This window comes from Haliotis rufescens, unplaced genomic scaffold, assembly GCF_023055435.1.
Source record: "Haliotis rufescens isolate VD_foot unplaced genomic scaffold, xgHalRufe1.0.p SCAF_29, whole genome shotgun sequence".
Lineage (NCBI taxonomy): Eukaryota > Metazoa > Mollusca > Gastropoda > Lepetellida > Haliotidae > Haliotis > Haliotis rufescens.
In genome coordinates, this window is record NW_025963990.1 from 1434327 (window position 1) to 1450604 (window position 16278).

General features: G+C 42.6%; 1 protein-coding gene across 1 annotated transcript in view; it reads right to left on the reverse strand.

Moving 5' to 3' along the window:
* The window catches only part of LOC124125168, a 225518-nt gene that overhangs the window by 198047 nt on the left and 11193 nt on the right, over positions 1-16278 (reverse strand). The window contains exons 16-21 of the mRNA XM_048402718.1: positions 15801-15904; positions 14619-14822; positions 14354-14528; positions 13585-13850; positions 12802-12957; positions 11961-12180 (exon numbers count right to left, since the gene is read on the reverse strand). Of these exons, the coding sequence (XP_048258675.1) occupies positions 11961-12180; positions 12802-12957; positions 13585-13850; positions 14354-14528; positions 14619-14822; positions 15801-15904 (1125 nt within the window). The remainder of the gene's footprint in view (positions 1-11960; positions 12181-12801; positions 12958-13584; positions 13851-14353; positions 14529-14618; positions 14823-15800; positions 15905-16278) is intronic.

Consider the following 16278-nt stretch of genomic DNA (forward strand, 5'->3'; position numbering starts at 1 on the left):
GTTAATTTACTATGAATGTCAAGTGTAAACTGGGGAGGAACCGGCCTCGGGAATACGGTCAGGCCGGTTAGTCCCCTTTTACGACTTATTGAAGGCCAATAAATAAAGGATCTTCACGGGGGGATGGCATCATGTACTTTGCTGAGATTATATAGTTAGGAGATATACAGTTTGCGTTTTTACATCAACCAGTGCTATTGTTTCTTTGTTTGTTTGTTGTTTAACGCCGCACTCAACAATATTCCAGCTATGTGACGGCGGTCTGAAAATAATCGAGTCTGGACCAGACAATCCAGTGATTGACATTATGAGCATTGATCTACGCAATTGGGATAAGTTGACATGCATCAACCAAGTCTGCGAGCCTGACCAACCGATCCCGTTAGTCGCCTCTTACGACCAGTTCTATTGATGCCTGTCGATTTTGTAGTGTAATGCTTATTGTCGCAGCACTTTCTTTTATATACACCAACACGTCAGTGAAAACAAGGGGATGTAATGCAACCTCATGGCTAGTTGAATGCAGAGAAATAACTTTGTCAAATGTTAATTAAAATGAGAACAAACTGAATTTTTCAAAATTGGGAAAGGGAAATAAATGAATGTTATCATGAACCGTTTTATAGATCACGGGTAATTTCAATAACGATTTCCAGGATTTAAAAAGATCCTTAACCCTTGACCCCTTTTAATCCGTTTCAGTAAGATTAACGTTTCTGTTCACCCAGTAGATTTCAGGATGCACATATCCACGATATGTGTGTTTAATTTGTGATTTGTTTCTTTCCTTATTAGTTTTGAATTTATTGTTACGGCCATAGATTAGACATGTCTACTCAGGAGATGAGAAAGGAGTTGCATATGGAAAGTTAAGTGTTTCAAGAATAGATGTCGCTGTATGGCTGAAATAATGCCGATACGACGTTAAATCTTAACCCACTTATTCATGAAAAGCGAATTCTCATCTCAAACGGAAAAAGCAGCAACATTTCAAATATATCAACATTTTAATAGCAGGGCCTCGTTCCACAAAGCCATCTTAGGGCTACGACTGTCGTAAATCTATGTTAAAGTATGGGAGTTACGATCGTCTTAGAGCTACGATCGCTTTGCGCCGAGGATTCTCCTATAAATCTGACATAAATCCACTGATGCTTGAGAGGAGGGGGTGTCGCATTCATATTGAGTCGCATTTTTGGCTAGGGACCAGCGGTCGCAATCTTTTGGAGACGCATTAATTTTATGATTTACTGTACGTTGTTTGGTGTAGTACATCATTATAAAGGCTTTGCGCCCTGTTATAATGTATGTAGCTTCATCGAAGGGTATGGTTTTCGGCTGATTTTATGTTTATACGGAGCAGACAAACAAACGCCATCACTTACTTTTGCATGTTCCTTCATTCTCGCAGAGCCTCTCCATAACAGTTGGTTTGATTGTGATGACATCCGAGTATACCCCTGCTTGGTCCTGGGCGTATACACGGACCTCATCGTAACCATAGTAACCAGGGTCAGGTTGGTACTGAAAGGTCCTGTAGACCCAGTTGAGGGTGTCGGCAGGATGGGGGAGGTGGAGGCTGTCACAGGGGATGCCGCTCTGAAATCAGTTTAATATACGCCCATTTATACTGGTGAGTAGATGTGCCAATAAGATGCGCTTTATGCCGGAGTTGAAATTTTTCAGTTATATCACGGACCCCTAGCATTGACACTATACATCGTACCAGCCTGGAGAATCGAACCCGGGTCATTGGCGTGAGCAGGAGTGAACGCCTTTAACACTGAACTACACAATCTACATGTACATTTTAAACCAAGATATGGTATAAATCATGGTTTTGTCTGGATTGCAGAGTTATGTAATGACGAGTGAATCAAGTAAATCAAGTATTTTGTTCGTAACAGGAAAAAGAACGTTGAAGCCACAAGATTCCAAGCATAAACACAATGTCCAACGGTTACTAAGGTAATACATGAACGCTTCTCTAAAATACATCACCTAAAATAGGTAATCACGAATCAATTTTGAACGAGGATGGCTGTATTACGATCCCTGCAAGATAACACAGTGATATTGCTTTGACCATTATGTACATATCATAAGTTTGTTAATATCGACGCCTGAGGATAGCGATTATCAACCGAAACATATTTCATCGGCACAAAAGCGAAAATAGCTGTGAAAATGATATGAATGGATCACTGAATCAGTGATGAATCATGAAAAGCAGACAGTATCCATGGCATGAATCATAAACCCTTTGTTCACAAATATGATAAAATTACCTTCCTTCTTTAAATGAAGTTCAACCATAAGCAAACATCATATATATATATATATATATATATATATATATATATATATATATATATATATATATATATATATGTGTGTGTGTGTGTGTGTGTGTGTGTGTGTGTGTGTGTGTGTGTGTGTGTGTGTGTGTGTGTGTGTGTGTGTTTGTGTCTGGCAATGAGCAAAGCCTCATCAAACAATTTTTCTTTTGATTATTGAAAGATTGTTTGTTTGTTTCTTGTTTAAGGCGCACTCATGATCAGCAATTTTCAAGCTATATGACGGCGGTCTGTAAATAATCGAGTCTGAACCAGACAATCCATTGATGGACATCATGAGCATCGATCCACGCAATTGGAAGACGATGACATGCATGACCACCCGATCCCGTTAGTCGACTCTTACCAAAATAATAGTCATTTTCTACGGCAAGCGTGGGTTGCTGATGACTCATTTTACCCCGGACCTTCAAGGGTAAGGGTTTATTATATATATATTTCCGAGTTCTAAGCATCTGTGCACTGACCGTGTTGTATGAACAGGGTACTACGGTGTTCACGTCGCCGACGGTGAGGTTCCCGCTAGTTGGCTGTGTGTAGTAGACGGTCATGTTGTCATCAACGTCAACGTCGTAGGCCCCAAACTCCCATCTGTATGTTGTGGGGCTGCTGTCATTTACCTTAACCTGCTCCAGCAGAATCTGAAATATATGTACAGTGTCGACACCCGAGAATGACCAGTCTGGCTTATCTACCGACACAGCTACCGGTGGTCTTAAAGGGCTTAAAATAGTAATAGTGAGTGAGTGAGTGAGTTGGGTTTAACGCCGCTTTTAACAGTATTCAAGTTATATCGCGGCGTGTCAGCTTAATGTGGGAGGAAAGCCCCAAGTGATGCAGGCCTCAGACATTTACCACTTCGGTGAAACCCACGAGCACGGGTATGGTGCTGACAAACCTAGAAACATAATCGGGGCGAACCTGGATTCGAACCCACAATCATAGGTTTGTGGCGTGCCCAAGGGACGCAACTCTGCACAGCGATAAAATAGAAATAGAGATTTTATGAATGGATCACATGATGGAGATTACCAGTCATACCATACACTTGCCTATGCTAAAGGGGGAATAGGCTCTGGTCAAAAGGCACTCTTGGTAAGTTTGAATAAAGCCATTCATGCAGCACAACCCTTATCTGTTGAAGCGAATTTTGTCATTTTAAACAATATCATAATTTACAATAAAGCCCTAACGTAGGACCGATGTCTTAATGTCAATTTATTGTTGATATGTATTAAAGTGGTTTCAACATACGAGGCGCTCAACAGATATACCTGTGAGTCGTTTTTCACAGATCGTTGATTATTGTTTCCTCCCCTCGATGAAGACACCTTGCGACAGCTCCACGTAACAATACCTATCGTGATTAACAAATAGCCAAGCACCATCACCCATTTCGCTCTGTGTAGACGTAGAGTATGTTTGTTTATTGTTTAACGTCGCACTCTGTAAACAATCGAGTCTGGACCAGACAATCCAGTGATTGATATCATGAGCATGGATCCACGCAATTGGGATACGATGACATGCATCAACCAATCAGCGAACCTGACCGCCGGACCCGTTAGTCGCCTCTTACGACAAGCATAGTCGCCTCTTACGACAAGCATAGTCGCCTCTTACGACAAGCATAGTCGCCTCTTACGGCAAGCAGAGTCGCCTCTTACGACAAGCATAGTCGCCTCTTACGGCAAGCATTGGTTGCTGACTCAGGAGGTTGCGGCAATAGCAATTGGATCATAGCACAGACTTAACATTTCGTTACTTGTTGACTTATTATGCACAGATTAAAATTTAAAAAAGCAGCCAAGAGTGTTTGGGTGATCCTGGCACAGTCAGACTGGTTAGGCTCATCATCAGCTCAGGGCCCTTGCCCCCTCTACACGAAGCATAGACAAACCCACCCAGAATTTTTCAGAGAATGTGAAGACTCCCCAACACTGCAGCCTTCTGCATTACCCAGATTATTCCTGGAAGCAAACCCGGGCACTCTCCCAATGTCAGTCAGCAGATTGGCAGGTACCAAACCTAAGGCACCGAGAACGATGGGGAGTCGGACAACTTGATACTTGGGATGAAAGCGTGACATATATCATTATGCACAGATTAAAATGAAAAATGAAGAAAAGAGGGTTTGGGTGATCCTGGTAAAGGCTGGTAAGGCTCATCATCAGCTCATGGCCCTTGCCCCCTCTACACGCAGCCCAGACAGCGAATGGGATTTCTCCCAGGAAGCACTGCCTAGTCAAACCCACCCAGAACTTTTTGGAGAATGTAAAGACTCCCCAACACTGCAGCCTTCTGCATTACCCAGATTGTCAGAAGGGCTGTATTCCTGGTAGCAAACCTAGGTACACTCCCAGTGTCAGTCAACAGATTGGGAAGGACCAAACCTAAGGCACAACAAGGAGAACAATGGGGAGTCGGACAATTTATACTTTGGATGCATGCGTGACATTTCAAAAGCGAGGTCCGCATATTTGCCATGTTTTTCCTCAATCTTGTTAATGGCATTAGTGTCAAAGGGGGCAGAAAATTCAATTATATAATGATTTCATTGGATTTATCCAAAAGGACAAGATCAGGTTTGTTGGCCTGGATACGTCTGAGTCTGTAAATGGGCCTCTTCCAAAGAAGTTTGGATTGATCATTTTCCATGACGCCCTCTACATATTCCAGGTCGTACCATGGATGGACCTCTGTGTCAAAACCACACGCATGGCGAAGACGGTAATAAAATGATCGAGATACACCATCATGTCGTTTAAGATACTGTGTTTGTGCCAAAGCTGGGCATCCACTGACAATGTGTTGGACATTCTCATTAAATCCATTACATAATCTACATTTCATATTGACATTTTGATGCAAAATCACAAACAGTGGGAAGTGACTGGTCCCGAGCAGCAAACAGAAAGCCTTCTGTTTCCCTTTTCGTATTAGATTTGGACTTTTTAATGACATTTTTTAGGCAATCAGGTGTAATGAAACACACCAATGGTTATTATTATTATTATTATTATTATTGTTATGTAGTCTTCAGCATGCCTTTAGTATGCCATCATAGCTGAATATACACAATCTATTAAATTAAACAACACAAAGCATCTGCATGGAAGGCACGTACCAGTATTCCAGTGAAGCAGCATCAAGGTTGTGTTGGTGACCGTGGGGTCATAGGTGAAGGTCACGCTCACCGGTCCTGGCATGGGAAGATTACCAACACTAGTGAGAGAGAAGGAGAGGTCAGTGTCCTGGTAGTTGAGCCTCTTTCTGAGGATTCTGTCCGTGAAGGCATCTTCTGTGGTTGATGTAGACGGGTCAGTGACGTAGGGGACGAACTCCACCGAGGCGTCAGACTTGTATTCCGTCTCTAGATCAAGCTTTGTGAACTGAGTGACCACAACGCTCTGACCGACTTGTAACCCTATATCACAGTCAAGGCAATACCACGTGAGATGATGAAACACACGAACATACAGTGTACAAGCGTCAAACATCAAGATTCAACTGTGGTCTGTAAACAATCGGGAATTCAAGGCAAACCAAACACATCAGCCTCATATCTGATCCCAATATTAAATTGGCCCTTACAAGAAGTACCATGTTGTGGAACCTATTCTGTCCATGTTGTTTCTTAAGAGAAAATCATAGGTTATTATTCACTTATTCCACAAATGTCTGATACAGAGAGATGAGTGAGAATGGATCTTTGTAGCTTTGAAAATTATTCATGGGACATTACGGAAAGATAACAATATCATGTTATTTTGTACACTAACCATCTGGTGTTGATACCGTTACTCCTGAAACGTCCCTCTTCCTCCTCGCATCACCTCCAACATCTACAGTGACGGCAGAACCATCAGACGACGTCGCCATCGTGGACTTGTCTGTCTCTACTATGGTGGAGCCCAGCAACTTCGTCTTGCACAGCTGGGCCTCATTACACATCTTCATGAAGATGAACATCTCTGTGCCTGGAGCCATGGTGAAGGCTGACTTGTCCGTCGTGCCGGGTACCGAGGCATTGTAGCCTGGCTTGTACTGACTCAGCATGTAGATATTGCGGCCATTTAGTTTAAGGTATCCATCTGCCACTGTAACCGTCCCCGACGTGTTGTAGCCGACCCACGTGCAGGGGAAGATGTCACTGATGCTGGCCTCGGAACTCCCCACACAGAAATCTGAAGATGAAATATTGATATTATATTTTGATTCAGTAAATTTGGAGGTGTTTTAATGTAGCGTTTTACCGTAGAAGGTGAGTGTGCGAGTAGACTGGAGCTCCGATTTCAGCTCTGTTCTCCTTAGATCGCAGCAGAGGAATCAGCGAATGGATCTACACTGAGTATCCGTATGGGGTTCGAAACAGGTAAGGAGTGACCAGCCAAATCTTCAACCACTGGGCCACCTTATCGGCCGCAGATTCATGATGAAGTGATACAAGATCCAGGAACGTTACTCTATTTGTCTTCAGTAACTATTTCACAATAGATTCAGTGTGCTAAAAATTCAGTCTGGACAAAATTCTCTTAAATCTGATACAACGAAATACTTATAAACTCTTTCCAATAGATTTCATTTACATTACGAGAATTTGTAAATCACATCAGCCCGCCATTCAATGGATCTCAACTGTTGCCTTTAACGGTACAACTTCCGGTCATTAGTACTACTTAAACCTACCAATTTAACCTCATGACTAAATCTATTTGTGAACTGCTTTTCACCAAAAACCGGTGTTCGAGTCCGGGAACGTTTCACGAACACCTGGTATCACCATTAACTTTATCAATGATTAGTAGGTTTGTGATGTTCTCTATTTTCAACGTTATATTTCAATCCTGGGCAGGACCGCCTTCGTGGCCTAGTGGATACAGCGTTTGCCCGGAGAGCGATATGTCGATTGTTCGATCCCCTGGCCAAGTCATACCAAAAATATGTTAAAAGATGGCACTTGTTACCCTGATAAAGGGTTAGAAGGAGGACTGATCGGTTGCAGACACATTCTGGCAGAAGCACGAATATCACCATCCTTTGACGTCGACAGTTGTAATTTGTGAAAAAACATGAATAGTAATGAAAATGATATGGTAAGTACATGCATTTTGTACATGCCTTCAGCCAGTTCATTGGACCTGGTGACATTAATATATTTTCATATTTACCATAACGCCTGACACTCTCATCTGCAGACACCGTCCAGGAAGCACCCACGGTGTTTTTGTCTTTGGTTTTCATGGAGTTTGGCGGCACCACTTTCTCTCCAAGGGATTCTGCACCCACTATTGTCGTGTTGACATCATCGACAAGGGGAGGTTCAAGCAGAACGGTCACACCTAAGTCACACATTTCACTTTATTGATTAATTCATTCGGGGTGGAATCAGGTTCTTAAAAAAATATAGACACACAATTAAACACGCTCTTCTGAATCGCCACTTAACTGTCATAAATGTCACACATTATATCCTGATACCATAAAAATACATGTACACCTCCAGAAAAAAAGTAACACTGTGTTGTTTGATGTACTAAGCATCTTTCCGAGGCAAGGGAGTTTACTCACTATAAAAGTCGAGCCAATTTGTTTGAAGTGATATGAGTGATGGAATCTGATTGATCAGTAGGAGGTAGACAAAAACGGGACATAACTCGTAATAGCCACTGGTGGCGCTACGGTCGAGCCTGGAAATTCCAGCGTAGTTCGGCAAGGGAGGGATCTGGTCTTTTATAGTCCCTTTTACGCCCTTGCCTCGGGAAGATGTGTATGAAGGTACACACCTCTGGAAAAAGAAGAGTAACACTCTGTTGCTTGATGTATTAAGGTACGCACCTCTAGAAAAAGAGTAACACTCTACAGTGTGATGTATAAATGACGCACCTCTAGGATCAGCGTATGTTGTGACCAGTCCACCCCCGTTGGTACATCTGACGGTCACGTAGTATGTCGTGTTGTGTTCCAGGAGGCCCACAAGACCGGAGTTCATCGATCCAGGATACTCCCCAGTTGCTACAAATGTCTGCAACTCCTCTCCTCCTGGCGCTCTGCCTATCGCCCACTCGTAGTTCTGTAATGTCAAACATGTATTCCTCTAGCTAGATATTTACCCGGCTGATCATTCAACTAACTGTTAGACAATTCAGTTACATGCTAAATAACTTGCACAGGACGTTCACTTGGCCTCTTTGTCGTAGTTTCTCCATGAGTTTGGTTTAAGTCCAATATTGCAATATTACTCGACTATTAGCAATATTACAGTGATATCGCGGCAAGGGACAAGTGGGTCTCACAGATATAAGGAATCGAACTCGGTTGTTCGGTGCGACGAGCCAACGCTTTAACTACGAGGCTACTCCACTGAACCTAAACTTGAGAAATGTACATACTGATGTTGGATTCAGAATGAAAAGGATCTGTACAGCCATGCACCAATAGTTCCTGGCAGTAACTGCACATCTTTTCCCCACATTTATTTCAGGGCACGTGTAATGGTCATACACAAAAAGGATGTCTTCATTTTATAATGCTTCAGTTGGGTATCAAGGTAGACTATTTTCGTTTTCTTAAGCCCAATAGGGTGCGCTGTGCACTATTTATAGATGCATGTAATCAAGGCATGTAAGGCATGCACAGAGCCACATGGAAGCTGGCTAGGTAGCCACATGATGTGATAAAAGTGGTCAACAACTAGGTAAATACAACAGCATTTTTACTAATATCTTAGTTTTTGATGTATAATTGTGATATTATGTATTTGAATTAATTACATTGCTTCTGGTATATAACATTTTGTAATGACCATAAATTTCCTAATGTCCTAAAATCAATGTTCTTTTGCAAAGAAATCCTTTTGAGTATAGTTTATTTGTATTTACAATCTAGAGTAATGGTATTTTTAACTTTGGATTTGGTTTCACATATGAATATAATATAAGCTTTAAGTTACCACAATTGCGCTCTCGTTGTCACTGCACTTCCATATAGCCTTGATGGTGTCATTGGATCCCTGGTACGTCACAGGGGTGAAGTTGCCCTGAGCGACGTCGATGTAGAGCATGACGTCGGAGTCAAACTGTGGTGGTGACGAGTCGATGTTGAAGCCGTCAGATGACGATACTGCCTCTGTTCCAGACCCAAGGACAGCTTTCACTGAAACATGCCATGCAGGTGTTATCGGACTGGAGGAGGTCTTCTTTCTGATAGATGTACCTAATGACCTTTGTTTCAAACATGTTACTGTGTAACACAACAGTAACATTTGTACGTTTACCTTAACGGTAGCTGTGAGCATCAACGACGACCGATGTCTAAAATGTCACAGAATGATCTCGGTCACATACCATAAGCGAACGTTGTCAGTATTAGAGGACACGCACTGGTTCCATTCTGCAGCGCCCCCAGCGGGGGATACACAACAGTAACATTTGTACGTTTACCTTAACGGTAGCTGTGAGCATCAACGACGACCGATGTCTACAATGTCACAGAATGATCTAGGTCACATACCATAAGCGAACATTGTCAATATTAGAGGACACGCACTGGTTCCATTCTGCAGCGCCCCCAGCGGGGGATACATTAAATGTGTTCACTCATTGCAGCGCCTTTTTCCAAGGGACGATAAAAGTCCACGAGTAAAATGTACCCTAAGAAACATGTTGTTAATAGAGCTACTTTGTAGTAGAATGCAGGGACAACTTCTCCCTCAAATACTGTTGTTCTCTCACCTGTGAGGTAATACAATACAGGGACTACTTCTCCCTCCACGACTGTTGTTTCTGTAAGGTTGAGGTCGTTGAGGGTGATCTTGACCTGGTCTGTTGATGAGCTGTCACAAGCTGCGTCACATGTGTACATGTCACACGGTGTCAGGCAGGGGATACACGGTGTATGTACCTAGCAACACATAGAACACGTTAGAGTAAGATGACGTAACGTCACAGGGGGTCAGCCAGGAAATACACGGAATATGTACCTAGCAACACACAGATCACGTCATAGTAAGCTTACATTTCGTCACAGGGTCGTTTCGCTCATGCATGATAGTCAGTAGACCGGTCTCAGAGCGAGACACAGAATATGTCACATTCGCAATTCAGGTGATGCTACAAGTCCTGGTCGGGTACAGCAATGATCTCTACCGTCGTGCCTCGCTCCGTGTAAAGTTACAACTACCCCATTTTAAACCTCATAGTTTTGTCAACAACTTTTCCCGAGAGTGTTGTTGAACAATCTCTGCCACAGGGTATTCATTATCATCTGCAAAATTAGTTAAACAGATATTTCTAATTTCTTTGACATATTACTATTCATCTGTGTCCGATCCAGTCAACCTGTAGCTGTTAATTATCTGTGTCAACATGTGCCACATCTCACCTGCTTGTACGGCACTACATCAGAGAGACCGGAAGCTGACCCGATTCCTGCCTCATACCGAACAATGGCGTTGTTGCCTCCTTGAAAAGGGTTGCCATAGCGACACAACTTCTCCTTGTCAGCTGGCATCACAAGGTCACGGAATGAAGCCGTAGAACTCCAAACCTTCAGATGTCCTTCTGCATCTCGATCAGTGTCAGGAATATAGTTCTTATGGTTCCAGACTCCCAGGAAGAGTTTGGTGTCTGGGGAGAGACGCGGTATTCCACACTGCTCCGTCAGCAGATCCCCGTCCATGAAGACTGCCATGCACCAGGTAACCTACAACAATAAAATTTAAACGAAAATGGTTAGCATATGCCCTTTGTATGCTGACGTTACATAATCTCACAACCAGTGTAACGTACACTGAAATCAATGGAGACTGCTGTTCAGCTGTTGCAACAGAGGTGTACAGGTCTCTCGTCTGCATATTTCCCCATCTAATGTGGCAATGAAGACTTGGCCAGGCCAGGCCAGGCACCACCAATCGAAGCTTACACCCTCAAATAAATTCAGGTAAGAAGGGCAATACTAGAACTTTTCATCTGCTGATCAACACCTGAATACTTTGTCAAGTTTCTATGAAAGTGACCCACCTCTGACCCCCTTGCTTCGTCTCTCTGTGTCGTGAACTTGACAATGTACTGATGGTAATCTCTGGAGGGGTCTTGTTCGAGATCTTTCACTGCTTCTACAGGTTTGTTGAGGTAGTCTCCGTAACCACACCATGACACTAACTTGGCTGCTGCACCTATACACAGAATGGAGGAATATCATCAGTACTACCAAGGCCGACAATAACGGTGTCATACATCACATGTAATCTTCACGTAACGTCCTGACTAAAGACTAAAAGAGAAATGCAATGTACCTTCAGTACTCCCGATTAATGTATGATGGTACTTGCAATCGACCTCACAATGTTGTTATTTTAATGCTATCTGTTCAGGATCCAGTCCCTTGAAGCTTCTTCCGTCAGCTTCTTCACCTCGTAGCCATGATCATCCTCATCTACAGATCTCTTGGTACTGTATGATGGTACTGGCAATCGACCTTACAATGTCATTTTAATGCTATCTGTTCAGTTTACATGATCCATTTGGTGGCACCTGGCTACCGACAACATCTGCATTCCTCATGACAAACATATGCATGCAAACAGAAGCGAAATACACGAACCTCCAAATAATTGTACTCCACAGGCCTTCCTTGGGTTAAGATTAGGATTCCCGATGTCAGTCTTGCCGGTGATGGATCCTGTCGCTTGAAGCTTCTTCTTTTCCTCGTCCGTCAGCTTCTTCACCTCGTAGCCAGGGTCATCCTCATCCACAGATCTCTTGCTGATGTTCTTGTAGTACCTCTCCGCTTGTAGGTAAGAGTCACAGTTGCACGTACAGGACTAGGAAAGAAGGGACACATCAATAATGGGTATTAACAGATTACGGGCAGGGCAGGGCAGGGCAGGGCAGGGCAGGGCAGGGCAGGGTAGGGCAGGGTAGGGTAGGTTGTCTCTGCCCTTGTAGAAGGGATACCAAGAATAGACCTCAGGTGTTCAGCATGGCAAGTTTAACTCCTGCGCGATATCTCCGAGGATTGCCGATAGTGAGGGTAATGCAGGCTATAGCACTCCACTGTTTAGGTCAAGTGGATAGGGGTTAACGTCGCGCTCAAGATTATTGTACTTACATAGCGACCTGCATGCACTGCTTGTACAAATCAGCACTAATGCCGGTTTTAAAGAGATTTCATGCCGCAGTTTAACCGACCAGTCCTTGCTTTATCGCATTAATACCAAGCACGAGGCAGGGTAGGCAAATTCGCAAAAAACGCATTAATATTTTTCATTTACTTGCCTGTTAACATGTTTTGGTATAACGGTTTGGGATCGAACCACCAAACTTCCGCTCTCCAGACAGAACGCTATATCCACTACACCACCGTCTCCATTGTATAGGAATCTATCTACGTAAATGTAGCAGTGTTTTAGGTTATTAATAGTCAATGATAGAAAGCTGCATACTGAATTAACAGGTTCCACCCTGCAACAGGCACAGACCGACTCGGTCCAGTCCGGTGTTGGTGTGTAGTCATAGTCCAGGATGTAGTCATCTGGGCCGTCCCAGAACAGGACACTGGTGACCGCCTGACCATCACCTGCTGCAGCTCGGATAGATAGCTGAAACACACGGAGTCAGTGGGTGAGACATCAGTAGTAATGTTAGTGATACAAGGCTAAGGTTGGGCTACGACAGTGATGTAAAGTAAGGATTAAATCGCAAGTGATACATCTTTCAGCAGACATCTGAGTAATACTGATTAAATCCAATAACTGCTTGTCATCATAGTCTACATAAGAAGTTGCTTACAAAATCAATCACTGGTATAGTATAGTAAAGTATAGTATAGTATAGTATAGTATAGTATAGTATAGTATAGTATAGTATAGACCAGATTATATACATGACGCCTCGTTACAGCTAGAATATTGCTGACTGTTGAGTATAACAATAAACAAACAAAGAAGCAAATTTTGCCGATAGCTCCCTCGCACTCCCCGCAATTAACAAGGTCACAATATTTATTTTTCATAGATTGGGCTACAACAGCGATGTACAGTGAGAACAGATCGGAAAACTCAACATTGATAGACTAGACTATAAGGGTTAACTGTTTGTATGTGAATACCTTACACTCCCCCATCCCATTGACAAGGTCACAGTAACGTTTGCCTTTGCCATAGATTCGAAAACTTAATTTGGGTGGACTACGGACAAGATCTATGTGACAGTTTGTATCTTAATACCTCATACTCCCCGCAGTTTACAAGGTCAGCATCTCTGAAGTAGGTTCCAGAAAACATGGTGTCAGTCTTGGTGTCTCGGGAGAGTTTGATGTCCACTTTGCCGGACTCGGGATGGACGTTGGCTGATCTGTAGGTCAAGGTCAAGCTACGGTTGTTGCTGTCGTAGTTCCGGTCTGACTCCAGGTACTTCCATTCCGAGTCATCAAATGTGACCTTTCTGACAGGACATGGAGACATGTCTGGCACAGGGTGGTGTAGGAATGTGCCTGCAGACAGCAGAAAGTAAGTGCTTAAAATCAAGTAATTTGACAAAAGGTTTGAGCAACATTGTAGTGAATGGATGAGTGAACGATACATTCAGCAAAAAATACGACCATAGTGCTGTGGCTCGTAAATAATTGATACTAGAGAACACAACCTAATAGTTGGTCCCTGAAAAAGTAGGACAGTCACACAATGTAGGCACTCAAACATCACTTCAGAGAAAATACAAAAAAAGAAACTGGATGAGATAATACTATTTGTACAGATGGCTCATGTGTGATAAGCTTAGATACAGTGGACCTCCTCTTCCTCGGACGGCTCAAAATATTGACACAATCCATAAAGAACCCATTCCATCAATTAACCAAAATATATCACAGTGTACAATCCCACTTAATCTGATTGTAGCGTACGTGTCATCTATAACTTCAACCGTTTTGCATAACACTGTACACTGCATCAGAAAATAAAAAAACCCTTCTCTGCGCCTAAGTGTATGGGTTACCTGTGACGGTGTTGGCAGAGCTGCTCCAGCTGATGTCGTGAGTGAAGTCATGTCCGTCGATGACGAGGCCGGAGGTTGGGAGGGAGTTGTCATACAGGACTGGTGGAGAGTCTAATGTCGACTTGAGACCAGCAAAGTTCTCCGCCACGAGACGAACAAAGTAGGGAGTGTTGCCCTGAAAGAAAAAAATGTGAAAATTCAATATCTTCCAGGATGGGTCCGTAGACGTGTCAAAATCTACATCCAATTCTTGTAAATCACCAACCTGCATAGTGATGTCCATGAATTTATACGACGTGTAGTTGACATCAATCTCTATGGAATCTACGACAGTTTCTTCCGCCGAGTCTTTGTCACAGGAGGCTCTCTTCAGCAGGGCAGCGTGGTAGCAGCGGATCCCCGAGTCTTCATCACTGAAGTCTGTCCAGTAGGTCTGAAGACTCTCACTGCTCGCCGAGTAACTCAGTTTCTGGCGAATGGAACCATACATTTTAAACACCATACATATCCTTTGTGTTCATTGCCCAAAACTATGATTTATATAACCTAATCCATTTCTTCACGAAATAAAATATGATTATATAACCTTTTCTTAACCTTTGGGATTTTTCTTCCAAGAATCTATCTATTTCTAAACTCAGGCGAAAACCAAAATATTAAGTATTCAAGATCTGAAAAAACGGTAAGTATTATATGAACTATGTAATACATATATATGTTCAACACATGTGTCTTACATTTGCATATACATGTGCCATTTACAGACAAATACAGTTGTACATTTTGTTTGGGTACACTCATTATGCAATTTAGTCAACTAAAACGTGTTGCATACAGACAATGCAGCCATCATGACATTATTCTGACACTCAAAAAGCAGTCCAACACAAATCCAGATACAGTGAGACCTAGGCCACTTGCACAAAGCCATCTCAGCGCTAAGATGATCGTAACTCCAATACTTTAACATAGGCTTACGATAGATTTAGCGCTAAGATCGCTTTGTGAATGTGGTCCCTGCTGATCTTGATCGAAATGATCAGTCAGGATAGAGCCCGTTCGTACTCAATTGTCTGTTGTTTAATCATTGAGATATGAACTTGGGTAATCTGCCCCTCAGTCCAAATTCATGCAAATCTGTTAAAATACCATGTTTCCACGTTGTATCATATGCCTTCTCTAGGTCGAAAAACATTGATTGTTTGTGCAAGTGGGCTCATATTCAGAAAACCCTATACCCAGTTGAAGACTATGACACTGGCTTCAGCAGAATTTGCAATGGCACTAGGATTTTTTGTTACTACTCTGCTTGTCTCGAACTACTGATTATTCGACATATATCGGTTGCTCTAAAGACCCACGAGGAATCACCGTGTTTGCATGTGTTATGAGGTATATATCACGAGGAAGCATTGAATGAAGTGGGAGTTGGACCCCTGTCACATACCATGTCATTATAGGGCCCTGTTCTGATCCTGCCTTTGACTGGAGGTGTGACGTCCACATGGAACATGCGACTAGTCACGTTGCACTCTCCCGCCTTGTCAGCACCTGGCGTAGGGAGCACATTCATGATACGAAACGCAGGGAAGTCGCAAAATAAGGGATAAAGATTTTCACAAATGCCTCTGACACAGTTTAACCACATTTTGATATCCGTATCTAGCTAGAGATGCATGGGATATCACTAATTGGAATTAAATTACAGGTTTTTGTGGCATGAGATGAGTAGGACTTCAGAAAACAATACGTACATCTAGGTTGATAAAAAGGCAAATATATCAACAAAACACAGGTATATTAATGTTGAAATATAGTTCCTCAGTCAAAATAAAAAAAACAACAACAATGATTTAGACCTCAGTGAGTTTAAGATACATCTGTTTTTTGTTTGTTTTTTATTTTAACGCCGCACTCAGCAATAT